General features: G+C 36.7%; 1 protein-coding gene across 7 annotated transcripts; it reads left to right on the top strand.

Moving 5' to 3' along the window:
• The first annotated feature begins 784 nt into the window (after positions 1-784).
• On the top strand, positions 785-24059 carry AP4E1 (adaptor related protein complex 4 subunit epsilon 1). 7 transcript variants are annotated; one of them, XM_080607101.1, is made up of 21 exons: positions 785-991; positions 1319-1390; positions 2224-2347; positions 4552-4625; positions 5923-6044; positions 6587-6746; positions 7266-7432; positions 8038-8111; positions 10767-10889; positions 10975-11084; positions 11372-11511; positions 12627-12739; positions 12878-12996; positions 14082-14384; positions 15101-15215; positions 16329-16464; positions 17569-17824; positions 18579-19154; positions 20541-20725; positions 21452-21609; positions 22047-24059. In XM_080607101.1, exons 1-21 carry the CDS (start codon positions 848-850, stop codon positions 22205-22207), a joined length of 3432 nt encoding a protein of 1143 aa, XP_080463227.1. In that variant the 5' UTR covers positions 785-847; the 3' UTR covers positions 22208-24059. The 7 variants fall into 7 exon arrangements, with proteins under 7 accessions (XP_080463227.1, XP_080463228.1, XP_080463233.1 ...); XM_080607102.1 differs by having other exon boundaries at positions 915-991; positions 1319-1553; XM_080607106.1 differs by lacking the exons at positions 785-991; positions 1319-1390 and adding exons at positions 3112-3229; positions 3777-3812.
• Positions 24060-25860: the final 1801 nt, after the last annotated feature.

Raw genomic sequence — 25860 nt, 5'->3', positions numbered from 1 at the left:
GCTTAGTGATATGGGTTAGTGGAGGACTTGTTAGTGTTAGGTCAGAGGTTGGACTAGGTGACCTTGCAGGTCTCTTCCAACCTAGAAAATTCTGTGATTCTGTGATTCTCCCAGCTTGCTGTGCTTATAGGTTTGGTCCTCAAGGCTTACAAGGTTTTTCAGCTTCTGTGAGATAATATTCTGTCTTTGTATGAGTGACTCTTTGTTGAGATATTCTTAGCCAATGCATTTCTTAAAACGAAGAAAACCTTTAAAAACTACCAGTATAAATCTTTTAACTCGGCGTCCCAGAAACACCAAGTTTAACAATTTTAAAGCTTCTGCCCTCAGCCTGCCCCTGTTCGGCTGTTTTTCTGACAGGAAGCCAGCCCCTGGCTCCCACCACCTTCACGGTTTCTTTACCTGCCGTGTCTTGGGGACGGAGAATCTTTTTTCTCCGTTTTTTTTTCTCCAGAGATTTTTTCTTTGCAATTTGACCACCTCAGCTTCTCTCCCACCACTGCTAGAAGAAAAATCCATCCAACCACTGCCCCCACCAAAGCTCTTTTGGGCTGAGAGAAAAACGAGAAAAAAACGAGCGAATTTCGTTCCGGAGAGCCCCTTGCACGGAAAAGGGGCGGGGCCTCCCCTCACGGCCCCCCAGGGCAGCGAGCCCCGCGCACCGCCACCCCGCCCACAATCTAGCCCCGCCCACCGAGCCCCTCCCACCCCGGTTCCCGCCGCAGCGCCCCCTGGCGGCCCCGTGCGTTGTCCCGCCGCGGGGCGGCCCCGGAAGCGGGCGCCGAGGTGGACGCGGCCTCGTCGCGGGCCGGGCCCCTGACTTCCGGGCGGCGCGGCAGGCGGCGCCATGAGCGACGTGGTGGAGCGCACGCTGAGCGCGCTGCCCGCCCTGCTGGGCCCGCAGCACCCCGCTGCCGGCCCCGGCCGCCTGCCGGCCACCTCGCGGCTCGGCAGCCTCATCAGGAGCATCACGGCGCTCACCTCCAAGCATGTACGCGCCGGGGCCTTGCTCCCTCCTCCTTCCCTCTCGCCCCACAGAGGCTCCGGGTCCCCGGGGCTGCGGCTGGGTGGGCTACGAGCCCGGCGGTGGATGTGCCCCCACATCGTGGGGGGCTGCGGGGCGGGACGTGGGACGTGGGTGGGTATCAGCAGCGGTGCTCCGTGCCTGCAGCAGGGAGCGTGGCTCTGCCCTCAGTGGTGAGGGTGCGCTGGTGCTGAGCAGCCTGTGAGATCCTCGTAAATGAATAACCATTATTTACTTCATGTTTCGCCTCCAAACTTATGTAAGGTTTAAAGTAGGATTAATTTCTTTTTCTAGGAAGAAGAAAAGCTAATCCAGCAGGAGATAGCCAGTTTGAAAGCAATGGTTTCTGCCCCCACCACTACGCTTGTAAGTCCTGTTAGTCTGCAGGAGCAGTGGACACAAAGCGAAGGAAACAGTGCACCCCACTCTTTTTGCCTTGTGAACAGATTATCTACAGCATAGACACATAATCATCACCATTAAAAAGTACAGATGTCAATGTATTTGGAGCCTGGTTAAAATAGTGAGGGTACTGTCATTCTATTCTTTATTAACAAATTGGGACAATATCATATTCAGAGTCAGGTCATACTGTGCTCTCAAATAATGTAGGAAAAAAGTTGTGTGATGAAGTATTTCTATCAAATAATGTTCTCTGCAGTCTGACATTGTTCTTATAAGTAGTTTTTGCAATGTAAGAAGCTCTGCTTTGTCGTATGTGCTGTTGCTCACGTCTGAGTTCTAGGACTTGATGTATATGTCTGGTTTGGGTTAATTAGTGCAGATTTGAAGGAAAAAATAAAGTCTTACTTCATATATAGTGGTAACCCATCCTAGGTCAGTAGTGTAGTGACTGGTTAAAGATTGCGTTAACAGTGTGATATCTAACACTTAGATAATTTCATAATATTTTTTAAGTTATAATTTGGTGTTGATTATATGCATGGTAATCAAAATTAGATAACAGCTTTGAGGGACCTATATGGAGAGTTCTGCTGTTGTGGTCAAAAATCATTATTGATTCACAAAAGAATGTTTATAACAACAACAAAAAAATTAGAAACACCCTGGTTTTGTGAATGTATATATAGGAAACGTCTATGAAGCTACATATCGGACTCCTCCACTCCATTAGAGCAGCGAAGAACGTGAAACAAGGCTGACTAGAAACCTTCAATAATTTACTTTTGGTATTTCAGAGACTGATGAAAGAATGTATGGTGAGACTCATCTATTGTGAAATGCTGGGATATGAATCTTCCTTTGGATATATCCATGCAATCAAGCTTGCACAGCAAGGAAATCTTTTGGAGAAAAGAGTTGGTACGTGTATGCGGTTGTAGCCCTGTAACGTTTTCAAACAGTGTTCTTAAAGTTTCGTAGAACTTATAACTCATGTAAAAATACAGCTTATTCAAAGTGTTCTTCTACTTTCATGGTTTCATTTTGTAGTCTTTCCTCTTTCTGAAAATAACTAAATCCCTAGTTTGTGAACTTTTATAATGGAAGGCAAGGGAAAATAAGTCATTGGTTGTTCTTTCAGTGTTTTGAAATGCAGCTCTAATAAACAAGTAATTTCCAAGAAACACAGCTAAAAACTAAATCTAAGCTGAATATGAGTTTCTGTCAGGATCAGACTTTGTTTTGAGCATTAGAGTACAAAGTTAGAACAAACTGTTGATGTCAGACAATTACCGCAAGCACAGTACTGGTTTCCCAGCATTTAACTTGCAGATATTTCTTTAGAATTTTTGTAATGAGCTTAAGGCCACTTTGCTAACAGCAATAAATGAAATATTTTTATCTGTTTTGGTGACTGTAATATTCTTTAGTTTAGAAACAGTTGTAAGAAATGAGTCAAATGGCGAGATCCTTAGAGCATAGGTGTAGACGTTCTTGAAGAAATCTGAAAGGCTATTTCAGATTTCTTTGAATTTTCATGGAGCTGATTTCCTTCCCTGCCCGTGTGGCTATAAAACATTTTCGACTAGATTTTGTTTGAAGTAGCTGTGAGCCTGTCTCGTCTGGAGAATTTCTTGCAGTTGCTGGTTCAACTGCCTAGTGAAGACATTTCTTCTTGTTTGCAGAGAAAATGGTTTAACTCCAAGCAATACTATGTCTGCATACACAGAAGGAAGGCAGTGTCTTGCGGGATATGCTTGTTTGATATCCTTTGTTTGAATTTCATCTGGATCATCCACTCAAGTATTGGAGTTTCTGAGAAAATGCGTTACAAGTGATGATTTAAAGTTGTTTTTTCCCCGAATAATGAAAGCCAGTGCACAGATGCTCTGGTAGTGACTAAGATTTTCAATCTTCACCAAACCTGGGAGGGCAGGTGGTAAGCTGTTTTGAAGAAAACTTTATATGACCTCTGTAAGTGTCAAGAACCAGTGTGTCTTGTTATTAATCAGTTTAATCAGTTTGAGACCTTGCCATGCTAGGGTTCCTTTTAAGTAGGTTTTGGTGAAGCAACTTTTTTTTTTTAAATGAAGGGACTTAAAGTTCCCCAGACACAAAGAGCCCTTAAGCTTTGATCTGACAAAAAGATGTTATCAAGAGTGTATGTGGTTTGTTTGTTTATTTTGCTTTGCAGCTGTGTGTGATACATAAGGTTGACCTTGTCTGTTCTTGGTGCCATATACCAAGGTCTTTAAGGAACCGTTGTCAGTTGATTTAATTAAGATATTATTAAGTTATTCTCTTACTCAATATTAGCCTCGATGAATGAAAGTGAACTACATTTTTACAGGTTTGCTAAACTGATGAAGCGTAGTTCCACAAGCAGGTAGGTTCAAGTGTCTGATAGTCCAGACACTACAATTTAAGTTGTTCATTTTGATCTCTAAGTCCTAAAAGAGCCAAGCCTTTCCTGACTAAGATCCACCTCTAATACAAATAATTACAGTATATGTCTGAGTGGTGACACACTCTCCTAGTCCCTGCTTTAACTCCCTTAGTTTGAAAGGAAGAGGATTTTCTTTCTCTGAAGAAAAAGGTTTCTGGTAGGCTTCTCTTCTGGGCTTTTGGAATTGTTTCTTCTTTGTTAATAAATAACCAGGGAGGCTTTGGCATAGGGTGGTGAAATAATGTTATGTTCAACTTGGAGTGCAGAATTATATTCGAAACTGAACTTTATCTTTTGAAGAAAGAGAAACAAATATAAGGAAGTGCATTTGATTAGGAATATACTTTTGTCAGCAGAGGAGACATTCACTATGTAGAAAGTGATTTCTCACGATGTTCTTTACTGCTCTCTAGCTCCTAACAGTATCTTACTTCTCACAGCAAGTGGTTTCTTAGCCATTACTTATCGAGCTTTACTGCAACTTAAATACAGTAGGTTTGCTTGGAAAGAAAAGGAAGTCTTGATTCTTAAAACATGAGCTACTGCCATCCATCAGTGGCTTTTTAACTACTTTGTTTTTTTTTTTGAGTTAACTCTTGTATTACAGACATGCTTAAGTTTTCTATCTTGAAGTTGCTTATTGATTGTAAGTAGTAATGGAGGCTGATTTCTTTTATAGGTTACTTGGCTGTTTCTTTATTTCTCCATGAAAATCATGAACTGCTGCTTCTACTTGTCAACACAGTTGTGAAGGTACAGTGCTTTTGAAGGTTTGGAGGTTAACTAACCTTGGACCAATTCTTCCATTTTAAGCCACGCATCTCAGCTGTGTACTCACTAGTTATATCTCTTTTTTGTTTAATCTTGGCATTCGTTTTATTGAATCCATATTTTCTTAAATTTTACCCAGGAGAAATACCATCAAACTTTGCTTATAGTTTTAAACTCCAGAAGGAGCCATGCATACATATTGGAATGAATTGCTTTTAGTTGACATAAAGTATCCGTTGGCTTCTTTGAGTTATTTTGATAGAGAGAAACTGAAAATATGCTTTGGAGTGACACTGAAAATCCATTACCTAGTAATATTTCATAGGTGTCATCTTCTGTGTTAGTACATGGAACAATTGTAACTTACATCCCTTATATGTAGTGATTACTTTGATGTCACAGTAGGTAGAAGTCACAGAAACTTATAAACTGAAAATGGTACTTGTTTTGCTGTTGTGATGGAAACATAATCTTTAAAAATCTGTTTTGAAACTGGTAGGGTTATGGAAAGAAGTGAGAAATAAGAGTCCTCAAAGAGCTAAACCAAAACAAGCACTGAAACCTCACTGTGGTAAATGGCTGGAGTAAATACTGATGTGAGCTGGAAATCTTAAACATGTTTAATTTGTTTTGAAAAATAATTCTAATCCTGTTTCATGAATCCATCCGTGCTTCCTTTGATGTAAGGTTACAATGAGCTGCATCTACTATTTTTAGTTGTATTTGGGACAGATAGGGAATTTTTAAATTCTTCCTCATTTGTAGAATGTCATGTGTAATTTGCATTCTCTTTTTAGGGCATAGATAATGTCTTAATTGAGTGTAAAAATATGTAATTGGTACTATTACTGAGCTTGCTCATCTTTTCTTTATGAATTGTTTGGGCTAGATCAAAGGCACTAGAGAGAATACTGTTAACTTCAATGTAAAGTGACTCATGTACTTCTCCAACTAGGGACTCAGTTTAGTTTTATGATCATCAAACTCTTTCAGTAAGCAAATGCTGATTGTAGCTCTCTGTTGATCTCACATAAATTTAGAATAAGAATGTAGTTCTATAATGTGAGTGTGAGAAGTTGCTTGTTACTGTATAAAAGTGGGAAAGAGCCTGGTTAGCTCAGTGAGAGATGACACTTCAAGTAGACAATATCATGGCTGGCAGCAGGATGCTTGCTGTAGGTGAGCTGGATCCAGCCTTCTTGCAAAAAGTTTGGGCTATGTCTGTACAAAATTGAAGTCTAAATGAAGAATGACTGTCTTATTTCAATGTTTGTAATAGGACTTACAGAGCACTAACCTTGTAGAGGTGTGCATGGCATTAACTGTTGTCAGCCAGATCTTTCCACGGGAGATGATTCCAGCTGTTCTTCCCTTAATAGAAGACAAGCTCCAACATTCGAAGTACGTATTCATTTACACAACTGCAAGTGGCCTCATAAGGTTGAATAGCTTAAGCTTGTAGGTGGTTTTAGTAAACTGATGTTTTTTCTCTGATTTGATCTTTCTTGTCATTACTTTCAGAAATTGTTCCTCTTAGTTTCTCTTTTATTCTTGTCTCATTTATTTGCACCCTTGACTGAGCACTGAACAGGTATTTTTTTTAATAACCGCTTTTGATAGGTAAATGTAATTTACCTTGTCTGCTGGAGTCTTTTTAACAAATATATGTAGGTATTTGTAGAATAAGCGGAGAATCAGACTGGGATCCTGTCATTGCTTGTTTGGTTTTTTTATAAAGCTCTTTCTATAACCTTATTGGTTTAAGTATATTTGCAGATATGCATAACCTTAATTCGATTATTTATATAATCTCATACCTAGCAGATAACATACTATGAGTAAGTTTACTGTAGAAATAAGAAGTGCAAGTTGTTTTGCTAAGTCAGGTACTTAAAGGACACAACATCTTGATTTTGTTTTGTGTAAATCTCATTTCTCTTCAGGGAAATTATCCGAAGAAAGGCTGTTCAAGCTTTATATAAATTCTATCTCATTGCTCCTAACCAAGTCCAGCATATTCATGATAAGTTCCGGAAAGCCTTATGTGACAGGGATGTTGGAGTCATGGCTGCTTCTTTGCATATTTATCTTGAAATGATTAAGGTAGGCAAAGAATTAGAAGCACATCTGAACCCAGCAGCTATTCATGTTTCTTCATTTGAAGCACGCTATACTGTACAGAAGCTTTTTAGCAAAATCTTGCTACAGAAGTGTACTTGTTAGACAAGTTAACTTACGTGATCATGGATATGTTGTATTTGTTCACACTAGCTCTCAATCTAGTTTGACGGATTGACTTCTTGCATAATCCAAATGATCAGTGTCATTTGCATCCTTAGCTAGAGACCAAGATTAACTTCTGCGGTATGTTAAAGGGTTCACTGAAATAATTTGACTGTAATTTTTTTTTTCCATTGCCTTGAAGTTAAATTCACTTTTTTTTTTTTGCAAAAGTGCAAGAAACAAATGCTTTAAAATGAGGAGCTTGTAGATGTTCAGGGATGAGAGTAGAAGTTTGATTTAAAGAAGTAAAATATTGGCCACTTTGATTGTATTCAATTTATATATTGTACTTTGAGTTGCTATATTAAAGTATTTGAATTGTATTTCTTTCTTATGTAGGAAAACTCATCTGGATATAAGGATTTGACAGAGAGTTTTGTAATGATCCTGAAGCAGGTAGTGGGAGGCAAGCTTCCTATTGACTTCAACTATCACAGTGTGCCAGCGCCATGGTTACAAATTCAGCTTTTAAGAATATTAGGGCTGTTAGGAAAAGATGATCCAAGGTAACCAGGTCTTTCTCTGTAATTAATACTCTGAATGCACAAAGAATATAGTTATGAACAGTATCTCATAGACAACCTTTCTGTCTTTTTGTAAAAGGATTTCAGAGTTGTACTTTTTATGCATTAATTCATTATTAACCATTGAGAAGATACTTTTTAAATAGAGAAATTAGTTTCTCAGCTTCTGGATTGGCTATGCAATTAATTAAGGAATATTATTGAAATATATTTTCTGAAAATTATGTTACTAGGTTATGAGGCAACTGGGTAAGTTCCACAGTAAAGATAATTTAAAAAATTGTATAATTTCGGGATTGCCTAGTTATCTGTGATCTTTTTTCCTTTTTTTTTTTTTACCCAACGCTTTTGTTTTTCTTGTGATATGGTAAAACGGAAGAGTTTTTCTTGTTATACGGTAAATGTTTCTTTTGAAAGCTGCAAACGTTGTATGTCATTTAGAGATAGCTTATAGAGTTCTAACATCTTAAACTGAATCTGTGGATACAAATAATTTGCATTGCAGATTTTAATATTGGTGTTTGGGCTGTTTGGAAATTAAGACTACATGCTGCAAATAAGAATTTTAAATATTTCTTGTTAAACAGGACAAGCGAATTGATGTATGATGTTCTGGATGAATCTTTAAGAAGAGCAGAAATAAATCATAATATTACATATGGTGGGTGAGGGTCTTTTATATAATTACCAGTATTTGGAAAGGTTGAAAATGAGTACTTGATCGTGCTAAATACATATGCAGCACTTCTGAAAAATCTAATTGTTCTTAATGTACAACAAATGTATTCTTAGGTGTTTGACTAGTAAATCGTAGAACAAGTAATATATTTCTGAACAGCAGTTTCTTATTACTGAAGTAAAACATACTTATTTAGAGGGAATTTGTCTTGACTAAAAGGCCTTTATCTTATGTTTGTGTTGCCCTTGCCCTTAAATATAGGAAATTAGCTTCTTCATGAAAGCTCTCAACATTGTCCAAGCTGAAATAAATAGTAAAAGAAAAATCCTAGTGACACAGTCCTGTTTATTAGAAATGCTTAGATCTTCAGCCATTGATATTTTCTCTGCTCTAAGAAAGGCAGTACGTGTGCAAGTGACAGCATCAGCTCTCTACAGCTGTATATGGCTTTTTTTATAGCAACAGTTAATTCTGGAAGTGTTGTTTTTATTCAGTGATAGCAGTGCCTGTGAAAAGGTGTTTTTGGCACACATCTCAGTTTAGAGTTTTTTAAAACTATGTTCATTTCATTATCCTTTCTGCAGGGAAAGCTGTATTTGTTGCTAGAACAAAATCAAAAGGAATAATTGCATTGTTAAGGTTTTCTAATAAGAAGCAGAGTAATTTATTTGGATTTTTCTTTGCCTTCCCTTCTGCAAGACCTTAGAGCATCTAAGCACCCAGATCTGATGTTCTAGAGCCCTACACCTGGGAGCCGCTTCACAGTATATTAAGGACAAAAAAAGCTCAATACCGTTATTTTATTGTTAAAGTAAAGCCCCATAGGTGATGCCAAAGTACCTGTGCTGATGGGATGGAGAGGAAATTTGAGACGTTTTATAACTGACTTTAAAAGGGGAATGTGGACCAGAACTCTAGATCTAGTGTAATGCCTGCTTTGTACCTATTTTCTGAACATTGTGTAAGCTCCACCAAAAAGGAGTGTAGGGAGGAAAGTATTGTCTTGTAGTAAATAATATGTGAGAAAGTACCTGTCATATGTTCTGTATATTCAGTTTATTGCTTCTATGAGACAAGAACATACAAGATACTGGGAAGAATGTTTCCTTATAATAAAGACAGTTTGCACTTGGAGTTAGTAAGTTAAACTGTAGACTTGTGTTAAGTGCTTAAGGTGCCAAAGTGAGCAGTTTATCATGATTTATTCAATGACAGAATTTAGATAAGTAACTCTTGTTCACGTGCAATCAACTCTTTATAAAATATTACTCAGTGATACCAGATCAAAGAAGATTATAACTGATTATTCTTTTTTACAAAAAATTCTTAGTTATTGTATGTTTCTTGGTTGTTGTAGACAGTTAACTTGGATTAAATATTTTTTTTGTGCATCGTTCAGTTCACTTCTACCTTTTTCTCAGCTATGCAGAGTTTTTAAACTCAGGAACAGCATTTCTCTTCTTGTGATGATTTAGGTTTACTGCTGTAACTAAGAAATCATGAATTATTGAAAAATATTCTGCCTCAAATCCGTAATCTAAAGACTGTCACAGTCTGCTCACTTGAGCTACTATAGGAGACTTCAAGGTTGGAAGAACTTCTAAAGACAAAGTTGTATGTGGAGTGGCAAAGACTAATCAAATTAATCAGTGTCTGTGCATATGTATACGTGTGTATACATATACATACCACAAATAATATTAATTTAACAATATTAAATAATTTCATTATATTATAATACAAGAATGAAGAAATATTAATAGATATAACAATCATTATAGTAATATTTAAGTATTAAATTATTTTAAAATATATTAAAATATATATATAAAAGGAGATGGTCTTTCATCCTGTTATTACATAAGCAGGTACTCTGCAGTTTAGTTCAGCACTGCAGTTCCTTGTTACAGTCAATGAGCTAAAGCAGATCCAAATGCAAAGTGATGGAAATATGTAATCACTTAAATTACTCAAACACTTTTGTACACTGTAACTAAAATGTTGTATTAGTTTTGTTTTCTTTTTTGATTCTGTAAGAATTTAATCTCTTCTGTGGACTTCAGACACCCAGTAAAAGTTGAGGTGCATGTTGCTTTTGTGCAAAAAATTTTGATTCAACATACACCTGAACTGGTCCCCATGCCATTTTATGTTCTACTTTGTTCTCAGTTCATTCTTTTTTTTGAGTAATGGCAAATTGTCTGCCAAACTCTTCTTGCTTCACTGCATGTGTGTGGTAATATTTCAGCCACCTAAACAAGAATGACCATGATTTGCTCTTTTATATTAGTGGATTATGAGAAAAGGAATATATCTGCTGTTAGGATATGTAATTAAATCTGTACTATAGTGTTAGCTGTGTATTTCTAAGTTGAATGGAGTATGTACAGTGAGAATATCCTTTGTTTGCAGAAAGGAAATGTATTTGTGTACAAAGTATCTGCTTAAAAGCTGAAATTATGGGTTACTCAGCTCTTTGGAAGTAGACACTTGAGTAAGGTACAAGACTGCTTTAAAATATTAAGTGGACTGCATTCAGTCTTGTAATTTTATCATACTAGTGTGTATGTCTGTTTGCTTGTTAAGTTTTACATAATAGAATTATTTAATACATACTATTTGCTTCTTTTTCCCTAGCCATCTTGTTTGAATGTGTCCAAACAATTTATACAATTCACCCCAAATCTGAACTACTCGAAAAGGCTGCCAAGTGTATTGGAAAATTTGTTTTGTCACCCAAAATTAATTTGAAATACTTAGGTAAGGATGATTTCATTAACAAGTTTTCAGTTTTGCCATAATGGTGCATATTCTTGTATATAATTTTCAATCGCTTATATTCTAGGTTTAAAGGCTCTGACCTGTGTTATTCAGCAGGATCCTAATCTGGCACTTCAGCACCAGATGACAATAATTGAATGTCTGGACCACCCAGATCCTATTATTAAAAAGGAGGTCAGTGAATTTTTCAAAAAACAACCAATGAAGTTACTGTGTAAGATGGGTGGTAAGTTTTCTAAAACGAATAGTGTAAGAAGCATATTGTGTCACATTAATATTGTTTATAACTGCTCTCTCTATCAGTACTTGAGACAAACTGTGCAGGTAAGAAGCATGCTTCATTTAAGACTTGCCAAGTAAAGACAGTTGCTCAATTTGGCATTGTGCTAAGGTGTTTTTGTTTTGCCTGATTACTGTTTTGAGTCATCAGAACCAATGAAATCTTTTGCTTTCTCTTTCAGACTTTAGAGATTCTTTATAGAATTACAAATGGACAGAATGTGACTGTCATAGTTCAGAAGATGCTTGACTACTTAAGAGAAGGCAAGGAAGAATATGCTGTCGTCACCTTAGCTGGCAAAGTAGCAGAACTTGCTGAGAAATATCCTTTTATTTTTTAGAAGCCTTGAGTCGGAGCTCAGCCAATTGTTACATTTGTACCTTTCAAAGCATCTTTTGTGATCTTTTTAATCAAGTTGTTATATGTGCAGTTTCCACTCTTTCAAATGCAAAAAAAAATAAGCAAAAGAAAATTTGTATAAAAATGACTAGAGTGTTATATTTCTCCGGGAGTAATAGCACTCAAAATTCTTCATTTTGGCTTTGGGGTTTAGTATTTAAACCTTGTATTTGTAATTTAAAACTTGGAAGTCCTGTGCTACTGTATAGGGAGATGCCTCATTGCTATTTTGAGTGCTGTTCTGTAATTGTGAGAATGATCTCTCTGCTAGATAACTCTTCATTGGTTTATAGATTTGAAGATAACATTTTCATGTAAATAAAGATTGATCAACTATGCATGGAAGATAAATGATGGTTAGGCGTTTGGTATATGGTGGGCATTGCTGTGAGACTTGCCATTGCTTGATTCTCTGTGTGTATTCTTGTCTGATATTTGGGTTTTAAGCTGTTTATAGTGGGGAAGTACCTTACCATTCCATTTGTATGGCACAGACGGTAGTACAAAAACAAAACAGCCAGCAAACAAACAAGCTGTACTCATTTTTATGTACTGTTGAAAATTTCCATTCAGTGGTGTGCATTTTCAGGATTTGTTTGAGGATAGACAAAAATAATGTTTCTTAACCTCCAGAGTTAGCAAAGGCTGTTTAAATTTTAAATATATAAAAAGCAACATTGCTTTCTATGGAGTACTTCTAAATGTTTATTTTTCTTCAGCAAAACAACAGCAAAATGGTGCTGAAAAGAAGAGCCCATCTATCATTGATCAAATAATACTTGATAAACTCAAAAAAAAAAAAAAAAAAAGGGTTTTAGAAAGCTAGCATGGGACAAGTGTGAGCTTGAAACAAAATAGAGCAGGTTTTCAGAACTAAGTCCTTGTGTGAATGTCTCCCTACTGCGTGAAGTCTGCTTAAACCATTCTTTTTCACTCTATTGTTTATTTATTCATTCACAACTTGATGTATTTATTAGCAAACTAAAAAGGAAAAAAAAAGTTATGCCTCAGCACTTCATTCCTTAACATCTGGACAGGTATGCCCCTGACAATGGGTGGTTCATCCAAACAATGAATGCAGTGTTTTCAGTTGGAGGTGATGCTCTGCATCCTGACATCCCAAACAACTTTCTGAGGCTTTTGGCTGAAGGTAACTCACCGAGTGCTCTGAAGAATTATATCTGTTAATTAATTGTCTGGCTTGCTTTCTTAGAATACACTGACACATAGTAGTTGATGCAGGTGGCATTTGCATTTCAAGCAAAATATGCATTGTTTTCCTCTCTAGGATTTGATGATAGAAAAGAAGATGAACAGCTACGGACGTATGCAGTACGATCTTATTTAACATTACTTGAAGAGGAAAATACATTCTATCCACAGAAATTCCTACAAGTAATGATTTGGGTAAGGTAGACACCTATGGTGAAAATTGAGCACACAGATGTGAACAAACTGTCAAAGGTGGTGATGTTTTTAATAAATGTTTTTAACTGTTTTAGTAATGATTATTGTATTTTTACTTGAAGTCGAGATAATACACTGAAATATAATGACCTCTTCTGGTGCATGAGAACTATTTAACTTGTCCTAGTTTATCAAAAAGCTGATGTGCTCCCTTTCAAGGCAGTTCACTATTGGAATGGCTTAGCAGCCATACGAATCTGCCTGCATGCTGAGAGCCTTTCTGTCTTTATCAGAGTTAGGCCAGATGCGGTTATGAAAAGCAGTTTTAGCCTTGTAGTTAACTGTCTGAGTCCTGTGATAGTATTTTTTGGCACTTGTTTAATATTCAGCTACCGTCCAAGGAAGAGGCCGCAGTATGAACAAACCATTTTTTGTAAGGGCCTGATCACTGTTTAGCTTTCTTTTTGAACAGCTATTTGATCTTCAAGAAACTCGGAGTTCGAAACTACAGAGAAAAACACAAAGATCGTCTCAAGCATTTGCCATGATAGAGAAATCATTTAGAACGTGTTTAAGACCTTGTCTCATTCAAGCAGTTTGGAGACAGTTTAGTCAATTGTGTAGGCTTGATAGAGCTGTTTTTCTGCAGTAGGACTGGAATGCCTTCGTGATATGCATTTGGATGTTCAGATTGCTTTTCTGATGCTACTGAAAGCAGTTACGACCTTCATACACCAGTGATTAAACCAGTAGCAGATTGGAGCAGTTGGAGCCAGCATGGTGGTACTGACTGCTGTACTGCTATGGGTCAGTTACTTAATGTAGGCAGCTTTAAAGTGAAAAAGATGTTAAAAAATAAATAAATGCTAGGAGTCCAAATCTGGTAGAGAGGTATCCCCTTACACAGGATCTCTTGCTTTCCTTTTATTTGAATAGGAAGTTCTGAGATTAGTTATTTCAGCATCTGTGATACTTTTTCAAATGTGAGGTGGATTTTGTGTTACTATTTGTTCCTACATACTAACTTAAAAACTGAATGCACTACTGTGTCTTAAGTGTGTATTTTCTCTGTTCATTGTGCATAGGTCTTGGGGGAATATTCCAGCCTTGCTACAGATGTTGATCCAGAAATTATTTTGACAAGGCTACACAGCTTGCTGAAGAAGACTTTTGTTACCTCTGACACTAAAGCATGGATTATGGCTGCAGTCACCAAGATAGCATCACGCACCTCCTGCTCTAAAACGATTGACAAACTAATCAAAGAATTCAGTAGCTCTCTAGATACTTGCATGAGACAACATGCCTTTGAATTGAAGCATCTGTGTGAAGACAAAGTATTGATGAAAAACTTGCTTCCATTTGATGCTAGTTGCAATGATGTGGTGGTAAGATAGCTGCAGTGTGTGTTGTTCCTGAACTAATTTGTAGTTCTAGGGGGTTAAGTATTTGGCAGAAGGTGTTTTCAAAATGAATTATTTGACAGTTCTGACTAGCGTCAGTGTTTAGTCTCCTTAAAGTGGGTTTTGAGAAATATACTTTTTCAGATGTGATGAATCTTTGGCTCTATCATTAAGTACAGAACATGGTATTCAGTAAGCTGAAGTAGCTTTAACAAAATTACAACTGCATACATTGATTTTTTTTATAGGTAGACCTGTTTTAGTGATATGGTACAGCTTTCTGATTAAAAGGCTTTGCTTCCCATTTAGAAACTAGTAACATTTGCACTGGAATGAGGGAAAATAGTATTGATACTGCTGGTGTTTTAAGAATGGGTCTCTCTTTTTTTTTTGACTTCAATATTTTCATATAATGGTGGGTCAGCCATTTTGAGAAAACTCCCCTCTGTACTTTTTTAGACAAAAAGTCAATATTGGAAGAGCTAATTTAAGTTACAAATCTTTTTCAACAGACTTGCTTAATAATTTCTGTACATAAAACATTTTCATAGGCCTGAGGAATACAGCAGCTTTACTAGTAGGTATGGGAAGTAAGACAGAAGATCCTAATCTTGCTGATAAGACAGTTTTCTTCTGGTAACGTCAGGCTTGTGTATAGGAAATATATTCATCGCTTTCTCATTTTTCTTAATTCTGCGTAGGTAGATGCTTCCTTATCTTTTCTGGATGGGTTTGTGGTTGAGGGACTTAGCCATGGTGCAGCGCCATATAAGCCTCATCACCAGAGACAAGAGGAGAAGCTTTCTCAGGAAAAAGGTGACTGCAGAACTTCCATTTTACAGTCCACTGTTTTCAGTGTGCTTACATTTTTGCAGTGAAAACATTGTAAGAATTAAATTGGATTGCTGTTTTTTCTCAGTAATAACAAGTGTTGATTAGCATCTTCCACTGGTTTAGAAATCTAGGAGGTAAGATAGAGGTTAGGAAGAATGCTCATAAATATTATGGAAGGTGACTTTGCTAAGTTTATTTTGACGTTCTTTATAGTTAACCAATTTTTACAGGTTGGTAGCGTTTGAATCTGAATATGGCTGCTGATTATCACAAAGCCCCTCGTATGCATTCCTTCTTGCTTTTTTTATGGAACAGGACACTTCCTTAGTACTTAGTATTGTCTCCTCCTTTGTCAGCAGACCTTTCTCATCCCAGATGCGCAGCAGTTCTGCCTTGTTTCTTTATTTGGGAAGAAAAAAGTGTAGGGCTGAGTGGAGATAAGAGAAAGGGACTGTGCACCCATTAGTAGTTTCAGGGCTGTAGTCAAGAGTCTGTGCTCTGCTTCTTACATAACAGTGACTGTTTATGTTAAGTTATAGTCCAAAACAATTTTTAGAAGGTATTCAGACTACATTTTGATTGGTAAAGCATGGGTAAGATGGGTGGTCCTGCATCCTGATTTTCCAGTCTTATTGAAAGCAAGTTATCACCCAAGGTGTCAAGAATGTTTGCAAAACAGATGGTGATACACGGACATGCTGCTGTGGACTCAAAAATGTGTTACGTAGGTGCATGAACAAGTGGAAAAGCTTATTTATCTAGATCTGGTGCAGTATTTTGCTCTACAAATAGAAAGGATTGGCAGTTGTTTTAGTGATACTAAACTAGATACTAAACTAAAAAAGTGTTCTGTATAATTGTAGTAATTAAAATGGTAAAATTAAAATTAAGTGCTACCAAATCAATACATGTTTTTAGATACATCCTTTTGTGTCTAAATGGAAGTTACTTCAGAGTGGACACATCTGTTTTTAATGAGGATAGGATCCTGACTGGGAAGCTTGAGATATGTACAGCATATCAATTTTCAGAAAAAAAAAAAATTCTTACCTTTTTGTGCCTTACTATAACTCTAAAAGATTGTCTGTCTTGCAGCTCTGAATTTTGAACCTTATGGTTTATCATTTGCTTCAAGTGTGTCCTCATCTGGCATCACTGGCAGACAGTCCCCCACTGGTTTATCTTTTGGGTCTGATACGTCGGGTAACAGTGCTGAGACTGGGCATAAAGAGTGAGTTACTTTTCATTTTAAATGAAATACATTTAAACTTATGTCCTTGTCATTATCATATGCCTTTGCTGCCTCTTTGCTTCATTAAATGGAACTAAAGAATACTATTTAACTTGCAAACTTCTATCATGTAAGAAGAAATGTAGGATAGCATCTTCACTGAAATAACTAGAAAATAGGCTAACACAGTTAAACTGTTTTTTCATGTTCTTCATGAGCAACAGGTTAAATGATAATGCAGTAAAATTGAGACAGGATTAACTGATGATTAAGTGTTTCTTCTGGATTCTTTCAGTTTTTTATAGGCCACGTTTGCTTTTTATGTGCTTAAAGTAATGTGCCTTTTAAGGAAACCTTCTTAGATCAAAATAAGGCTAAGATTTGCTGTGTAAGATACTCTTAAGTTTTAGAACAGTACAAATAAATTCTATCTTTGTAGTTCCATAAAAATTAGTTACATCATTTATACCCTGGTAGATGGGCATACAGGAAACTGTGGAACCTTTCTTGAGTTTTTCAATCAGCTTGTGTAAAAAAAAATGAGCGAGGCTTTTAGGTGAAAGAGTTGCAGCACTTAGCCTGTGTCTGAATTTACCTCTATTGGAGTTTAGGTTGTACAAGAACTTGAACACATCTTACAAGAAATACTTTCTAAGTCTCATAACTTTCAGCCTCTTATATTAACATTAACTTACATTGTTTTTAAAGAATCAGCAGTGGAACTATTTAAAGATACTTAGAGATTCCCACAGTTTTTCTCCTGGAGAGAAATACAGATACTGTGTTGCTTGTATTCACTCTGAAAATGTTATTCGAGCATGTTATAAAAGTAATCTGAAACTGAGTTGACAAATGCAGTCTACTACTGGCTGAAGGTATCTATGCCTACTTTATAGCGTAGTTTGTATTTGCATTTGCAGGATGCTTTAAGTGATGAATGACATTATTAACATAGAACTTTATGCAGATAGAAAAGCATTTGTGTTCCACTACTCCCTGTGTATATCAGAGTATCAAACCTGCAGATGGTGTTTAGAGCAGAGTGCTGGCATGCTTTTATGAAAATGATGTTCACACAGTCTTGTTTTGTTTGCTTTTTTTTAGGACAAATACTCTGAAACTTGAGGGAATAAGGAAGTTGTGGGGCAAAGAAGGCTATCTTCCAAAGAAAGAAAGCAAAGCTGGGAAACCAGATGAGCCACAGGCTGCTTCTTGTGACAACTTACTAGCAGGACGGGTGACTGATCCTTCTGCATCTCAGTCTGATCAAGTTTCCAGCTTCTCTGAGGAAGAAAAAGAAAAGCAGCAGTTAGCATCGACATTGTTTGTTGGGCTGGGATCAAATGCTGGTGTCAGTCTGGTAAGTGATTCTTCTGTGACTTACCAGCCTGAAGTTCGTATTTAACATTATTTACAATTAAAAATACTTTTATGCAAATAGAGATCAAATCAGCATTTTGGAAAGCTAGGTGAATGATCCACATCAGTGAAAAACTATGAAATGACCTTTGTAATCTGATAACTTGTTACGAACGTGGAACTGGTTGGATGCTACTTGACCAAACAACCTCTGAAGTAGATTTCATTCAGTGACTAGAACTTCCTTCTGTTTACCTTCAGGTTTTGTTTTCAGTTTTCACTAACAACTGTTCTTTGACCCCAGTTGCACAGAGCTGCTGGCACTCATTTGGCTGTAAAGCTAGTTTGGCATCCTATTTCAATGCCTTTATGTATGATAATAATGTGAAAGATTGAAGAATTCACCATTAAGTAATCTTTATAAGACTAGCATTATCAAATTATTTCACTCACGTTTTGGCATTTATTTATTGTTCTAACCAGAAAATGTTTACCCGTAGCTGCTTTTAATAAGAACTGTCAATTTGTTGGGGAGAACCTAGCATCATTCTTGCATTATAGACTAATCCAACACCCCTTAAAAAATTTAACAAAAGCCTGTTACTAGATCCATTAACATGTTTGCAGTCTGTTTGTATTTGTCATCTGAACTGATTTGTTGGTCATTATTTGCCTTTGCTGCTTCTGTTTCATTGTTAAGTTACACAGCGTATTGCTGGGAGCTCCCTCCGTCTCCATTTTTTTTTCTTTTTCAGATGGGGAAAATGGACGTGGCTACTCAGAAGTTCAAAAGAAAATCAAAGATAAATGAAACCCAAAACAGTGAGGAGGCATCAGACATCCAAAACAGTGATGCTTCAACTTTTGGTCCCTTACTTGATACAGTGCCTGTTAACAAGGAAGACTGTGAGGGAAATAAACACACAAGATTAAGAAAACCTTCCCTCTGTTCTTCAGATACTGTGGAAGATAACTTAGCATTTGAAACACCTCAGTCCCTTAAAAAGCCTGGGCTGAATGACAGACTTTCAGATAGTAGGCTATCACCGTTGTCTTTGTTTGCTGATAGTAATATTGAAATTTTTCAGCCTTCTTCAAGTGCTTTGTGTGAAAGTGCCAACAAAACATCGTCGGTCCCTTCCTTACCAAAAGAACTAGAAGAGCTCCCTCACTCCGAAGTAGTGGAACTTTGTCAGAGTGATGCCTTAGCTCTGTATTTATGTAAGGTGTGGAAAGATGACTCTTTGTTGCTCGCTGTGTTTGCTTCAAATAAAAAGGGTTCTGCACTTAATGCTGTGAACTTAGTGTTTGAAAAAGCAGAACACTTTCAGGTAAGAAACTTAATTTCCATTATTTCAAATTTACTTGGAATTTTTTGCTTTTGTTTGCATTTCAGTGTGTCATATTTAGTTTAATATAATAGATGTGCCTTTTTCTCTAAAAATGGCCTTAAAACCTGTGGTATGGCTATTACTTATCTCCTAAAGGGTAGTGAAAGAAGTCTCAGTACTAAACTTAAAATGTCATTTGATTTAGCATCTCAGTTTTCTTATTCACTTTGATTTCATTTCCTACTGTTTGCTTCTCTATAACAAATATGTATGATTCTTCAGTTCTGAATTCAGCTTCTTCCTTGATTTTGAAACTGAATGCAAGCCTAACCAGGAACACTCAGAATGGTATGACCTGAGTTGCCAGAAAAATCACTAACTTTATTTCTGTGGCTGTTGGGCTTGTGCGGTCATTATTTGTATTTATCTGGTAGGCAGACATGTGAAGGAAAAAACTGCATCATAAAATTGTGAAGCTTTGGTTTTCTTTTCAAAGACCTCAGTTATATTTCATTCTTGTTCTTACGCATGTGGTTGATGTTGGAGAGGAGTCAGTTTATTTTGAGATCAGCTATATCTGGGATTTAAATACAGCTGGTAAAAGCATGTGATTGCCTTGAACGAAACTTTTTAATAGTTGTTTAAGAAACATATATTGGCATGACTCCATGAATTTTACTGGAAGAAGGACAGAATTATAAAACCTTTTGTAGACACTCAGCAAGTGATAACAGGACAAGAATTAAGTCAAATGTTTGGTTTATAATTGAGTTAACCAATTAGCAGTTCCTCAGCTAGGAAGCCTTTTTCCTTCTGATTTCTAGCTTACATAAATCTGCCATAGTATTGATAGGAAATGAACATCTAGTGTTTGTTTTTTTTTTCCTAGTAATTCGTTTAATATCCTACGTATTTATGGTTGTGGTCTGTGTTGCTAGTTTGTTTGGAGAGGCCAAGGACTGCTGAGCAGCCTTGAAGTTATCCTCGTTATTGGGGATGATTTCTCAACATTCTGCTTTTATTACATAATTGAAGCTGCTTTGGGTATGTGGCAATGCTTCTTGCTCTTCTATATTAGTTTAGTTTGGGACTGAACTACAGAATTCAGGTTCTGCCTCTCAGAGCAATCACTCAAAAAAAAAAAAAAGGGTCAAATAGCAAGAAGAGGTCAATTTCCTCAGTTTTAATTCTCATAATGCTTTTGTAGATGCTAATGATTATCCTTGATGAGAACTGAGGAATGGTAGCTCTGTTTGCTGGCCACAGTAGTCCAAGAAAAATCAGTTGAAATAAAAAGCACTTACACAGTTTTATAGCTGTACCATAGCCCTTTCCACAACTTGACAAGCAGTATTGAAATATTCTACATTCCTTTTGAAAATGCAGATTTTGGAGAGTCCTGCCCACCAGTTCTCTGTAATTGAAGCTCAGAGTGTGGAACATTGCCAGAAATATGTTTGGATGGACAAAATCTGTACACAGGGAATTCTTCCTGGCTCCATTAGTTATCAGTCAGAGATGGAATCTTGCCTTGAATTTTCAGTAACTTTATCATTGTTGGATTTCATCAGGTAAATAAGCTGCAGTTTTAAAAAAAGTGTGTCTATTCAAGTAAGTATTAGACAAGTGCAGGATGGTTTTGGTATTGACTATGAAAATACAAGGGTTCATCTTGAGCAGCTAATTTTAATCCAACAGAAATTACTGCTAATAATAATAGTAATTTGTTATTTTCATACTTTAAAAAAAGAAAAAGGGGGGTGGTGGTGATCCAGGAAGACGTACAAACCCAGAAAGAATGCTGACTGTAGCTGCAGGTTGGAATAGCCTTGAAACGTGGAATGTGGTTTTGAGAACTAAATGAACAGGAGGGTAAGAAGGGCATGCTGTTTTTAAATACCACAAAATATAAATGTGTGTACTCAAATCACTTATTTCAGTTGCGGAGTCCCATACATTACGTGAGAAAGTAGACAACTCTTGCGTGGGGGGGAGAAGTCTTTTTTTCAGTAGGCTATTTGCTAGATGAACTTTTTCATTGGGCAGGTATCTCAAGGTCATTCACTTTGGTCTTTTACTTATATAGAATAATCTATTCCTTGCTTTAGATTTCTAAATTTTAAAAAAATAGAAACTTTTTAACAATAAGCTGGGAAGAGCAGCGGTTTCCTTAAACTCATCTGCATTTGTTTGTTGCTTGCTCTGTTCAGTTGCTTTTGGATATGGAATTTATTTTTAGGAGACCAAATTTATTCAGAAGAATTTTTTATTTTACTGTGATTTGTGCTGAACTTTAGGCCAATGGAAATGACTACAGAAGACTTTGGGAAGCTGTGGTTGTCCCTTTCCAATGATGTGAAACAGAATATAAAAATGTTGCCTTCTCAAGATTCCCTCTCAGCAGCTCTGAGTACGCTGCAACAGAAGCTGAAACTCCACATAGTAGATATTATAGGTGAGTGAAACCTGTAAGGTTGCTTACAACCATTTTTCCTAGGAAAATAAATTTATGGAAGCAGGTACTTTACAGTTCAAGGCAGTGAACATCTGGGTGTATGGTAAATGCAGGGATGCTCTCCTAAGGACTTCACTGGCCTTACTCAGACCTTTGTGAAGGTTGATAGCAAGGTACAAGTATACAGCAAACAGCAGATTTTACAAGGGAGCAAACTATTCCACTGAAGAGTTTTGGATAGGGCAAAAATATGGGAATGAAACAATTCTACAAATGAATCTGGAATTACATGCAGGAGGCATACGTTTTTGGGGATGAGAGTAGAAGAGAACAGAAGTTTGAGAGAAAAATAGTTTTTGTGAACTATACTATAGCTATATCTAATTGTTCTTTCATTTTGTTCTTTCATTTTTTTCTGTGACCTCTGTTGTTCTAAGGTAATGAGGGAATATTGGCATGCCAGCTGCTTCCATCCGTGCCCTGTCTGCTGCACTGTCGTACATACTCAGGGATGCTGGCCTTGTGGTTCAGATCGCCTTGTTCAGCTCTTCCAGATGGTCTGCTCTATCAGTGTCAAAAGGTGATGGAAGAATCCTAATAACAACAGTGCCTGCCTTAAATTAATTGGTTTGTGAAAAGCAAATGAAAGATTTCTATTGTTGCACTGATAATTACCAAAGCTAAGTTAAGATACTGCTTTTCAGAAGTATTAAACTTTCTTCCAAATGGCATATGTTATATGGACTTGTGGGGGAAGAATGATGACCTAACATGCCTGCAGAAACATACTCAGGACTGTACAGTGACTAAGGAGTAATCCATTAAAGTATTGTTACCTGTTTGAGTGTAATGTACATTTCTTAATTTTATTATAAATGACTGAAAGTATTTATTTTCATTACGCAGCTTTTTTAGATGCCAACTCTAATTTCTCATAGCAACTACTTAAATATAACTTTAAACAAAATAAATCTATTATGTTCTCAGACTTGAACACTTACCAGGATCACCTGATTATTTTGAGAACTTGTCTAAAATTGTTTTTAAACATTGCTGGCAACAAGACACCTAACAAGACACAAGTAACTTACATAGCAACAAAATCATGCTTTAAAAGTAAGATCTGAGTAACACCTCATTACCTTTGTTTCCCATTTAAGTGTTGACATCTAAGTAGGGTCTTGGTAGGAGGCAGGCATGTGAAATTGTATGGAAGCATCTCGGGTATGATCTGAGGCTCTTCAGGTGACTTCCTGTCTGCAGTTCTTCCTGCATCATGTTTCAGTCGCACTGTTTCTCCAGGGCTCTGCAGCAGTCACTGAATCTTGAGTATGTCCAGAGATATATTGCGTAGATAAGTCTGAGAGCAGTGAGCTGGGGTAGTTGGCTTGTGGGTATGTTCACTGCCTGTCAGTCTTAATCATGCGTATTTAATCTGGCTTGTATCTCCGTCCATGAAAATTTATGTGGAGGGAACTCTCATTTTTATTTTCTAATCATTAATAGCTTGAGTATGACTGAGAATGACAGATGTGGGGTGTGTGTGTGTCTACTAGCAGCACTAAGGCATATGAGATCTAAATCAGTCCAGCAATCATGATAAACGTTTGGATTGTCTCTTCCTGAAATAACTTCAGTCTTGAAAATCCAGCAATCTTTATTTAGACGTTAAATGAGATCTTTAATACTTTAAAATATTTATAATTGCTTATGTTTTTATTTTAAAACATGAAAGATTGTACAGACAGTACAGATGTGGTGTAAATGGATTCTACAATAGAATTGTCTCCTTCATGTATACTAACGTGAAATTGAATGCTAACAAGGAAATTCTTTTGTTATCTTTCAGTTTTATTGATTCTCACCCAATAAGCACTGGTGGTAAAGGAAAATAAAGTGTTGTTTGCTAGTGTTTTGGTAAATGTTCATGAAATCACCATAAGAATGTTAATGTGCGCTGATGATTTCTTTTTTGTTTAAGTCAAGCCACTTGTATTATTATAATCAAAGCTACTTTTTATTGCTGTTTCAGTACCTCCTTGTTGAGAAATCTGAAGTGCACTGAACCTGTAAATATACTTAATGTTCTGCGTACTTTAATGTTTACTTGTTACTTCGAGACAGTTTATATAAATGAAAACTGATTTATAGTGGAATAACTTCCAGCAAACTGTTTCTCTGCTGGTAAATCAGACTTGTGTTATACAATTAGACTTTTGTAATTACATGAACTGTAATGGAAATATCTGTTTCTGGCCTTATGCATTTAAACCATTTCAGCACGGAGTTGTTCAATGTCCTACTGTTTAAAAAGTAAAAAAAAAAAAAAAAAAGCCTTCTGTAACTCATGTAAATCCTATGACCTTTCTCACTGTATGAATACTGTACTTTAAGCTGTAAATATTCAGTTCTAAATGTTGTGCTTACATCACATAAAGGGTTTTGCAGGATTTGTACCTGTGCTAGTCTTTATTTCTAGAGTGCCCAGCACATAATTTTCTTAATCTATTACCATCTTTACATTTCTTGTAGTTTAATAAAATTCAGTTTAATAAAACAAACAAAAACCACACACACACAAAAAAGCTTGATAGTCATTAAACATTTTTTGAAGTTCCTGGCTAAGGTTTCAAAGCTTGCAATCTGTCCTATGCCTTTTTCTGCATACTTTGCCTTACAGTTATATTCCTCAGACTTAAGAAAAACAGAATGTTTTTCCTACACAGGACTGAGATTTCTAGAGTGAGTAACTTATCTATTATAGGGAAGGCTGAAGGGGCAAACTGGTAAGGGAGCAAGCACCTAAATTAACAGCTGTATTAACACCTGAATGTATAGGCTCAGACAACATCTGAGAGCAGTTCCTGGTAAAAATGCAGCCATGTGGAATCTTGTTTGCAGTTTTACTAAGCAGTGGGCTTTGGCCTTGACCTTCATCCCCTGTGCATGTCTTGGTAAAGCAGTGCTGCAATCTACTTGTCTAGAATTTCTTGGGTTGGGAGGTGTGTGTAGGCAGGGAGTTTGTTTAAACTTTAAGAGGGAGTATGTGTGTTGGTTTCTTTTCTTTGGCTTATTAGGTCTTGAAGGATTAACACATTTTCTGGGAAAATGAAATGTGTAGAAGTAGGCTAGAAAGAACAGAGCACATAATCCTGTTAGCATGAAGGATTTCTCTTTCAAGAAGGATCTAGAAGCTGTTCAGAGCTTACTGACCTTTCTGAAATGGCAGTTGAACAGTGTTTTGCATAAAAACTCTTGGTAGCAGGAGACTCCACTGTTTTACTGCTGTGTGCCATGGGCATCTTGGAGTTCAGACCGTTTTGGAGTCAACAGATAAATTATCATATGGGATCAGTATTTTACCTGTTTTTATTGATTTCCTCCTTTTCCCAAAGTATTTTCAAATATTTTTAATGAAACATTTTGGTCTGAAAATTGGTGGAAGTGCAGCAGGGCAGTATGATGCAGTGTTTTTTCCTAAACGTATATCTAATCTCCCACTTCCATAGTACTTTCTGTTGGGTATTCCAACCTCCTTTGCATCATGTAAGGAGCTAAGAGGATAAACTTATGTAATGTATAGCACTGTCCAGAGGTTCTTCTGTACTTGTGAGTAGCTCAGAAATGACACTGATGATTCTAAATATTGGGAAGATGGTTATCTTGTACTATTAATTTTTTTTTCTCCAGCATAAAAAGCTGTATTATCTTTCCTGTGTGGTAAGAATCTGTATTGTATTTTTCTGGTGTTGCTTGTATCATACCAGGTAAAAATAGATCTGCTGAAGTCATCCAGTTAAGACTTGCTTTTACAATCCTGTTGCTGTGATAAGAGGTAATGGTGTTTTACCTTTTGGTTCTTTTCAGGGGCAGTACTTTATATGCCTTCCTATGAGAATGTTTTTCTAACTCAAATGAGTTTACATGTTCAGTGCAATGTACTGCTCTGTGGTATGTGTAGAATTTCGTTAGGATGCCAGAAGTGATTACTCTTGAGAGTTTCTTGAATTTTCATGTTTTTCTCTGTAATAAAGTTGACAGTGATGAAGCAGAGAATATTGTGTCCTGCCATGGTATGATTAATAAAATTAACCTGAGAGCAATGTTTTACCAGCAGTGGTACTTGAAGTACCACTTATTAAGGTCGCCTTAAACTTGCCTTTTAAGGTAGTTTGCAGTTCTATTTCTGCTACTCTTTAATTGCTTCTGGTCTAATTGCCATGTGAGTTGTTTGCAAATCAGCTCTTTCAG

The sequence above is a fragment of the Anser brachyrhynchus genome (genome assembly GCF_964034855.1).
Source record: "Anser brachyrhynchus genome assembly, chromosome: 11".
Taxonomy (NCBI): domain Eukaryota; kingdom Metazoa; phylum Chordata; class Aves; order Anseriformes; family Anatidae; genus Anser; species Anser brachyrhynchus.
This window is presented reverse-complemented; position numbering and strand designations above follow the sequence as displayed.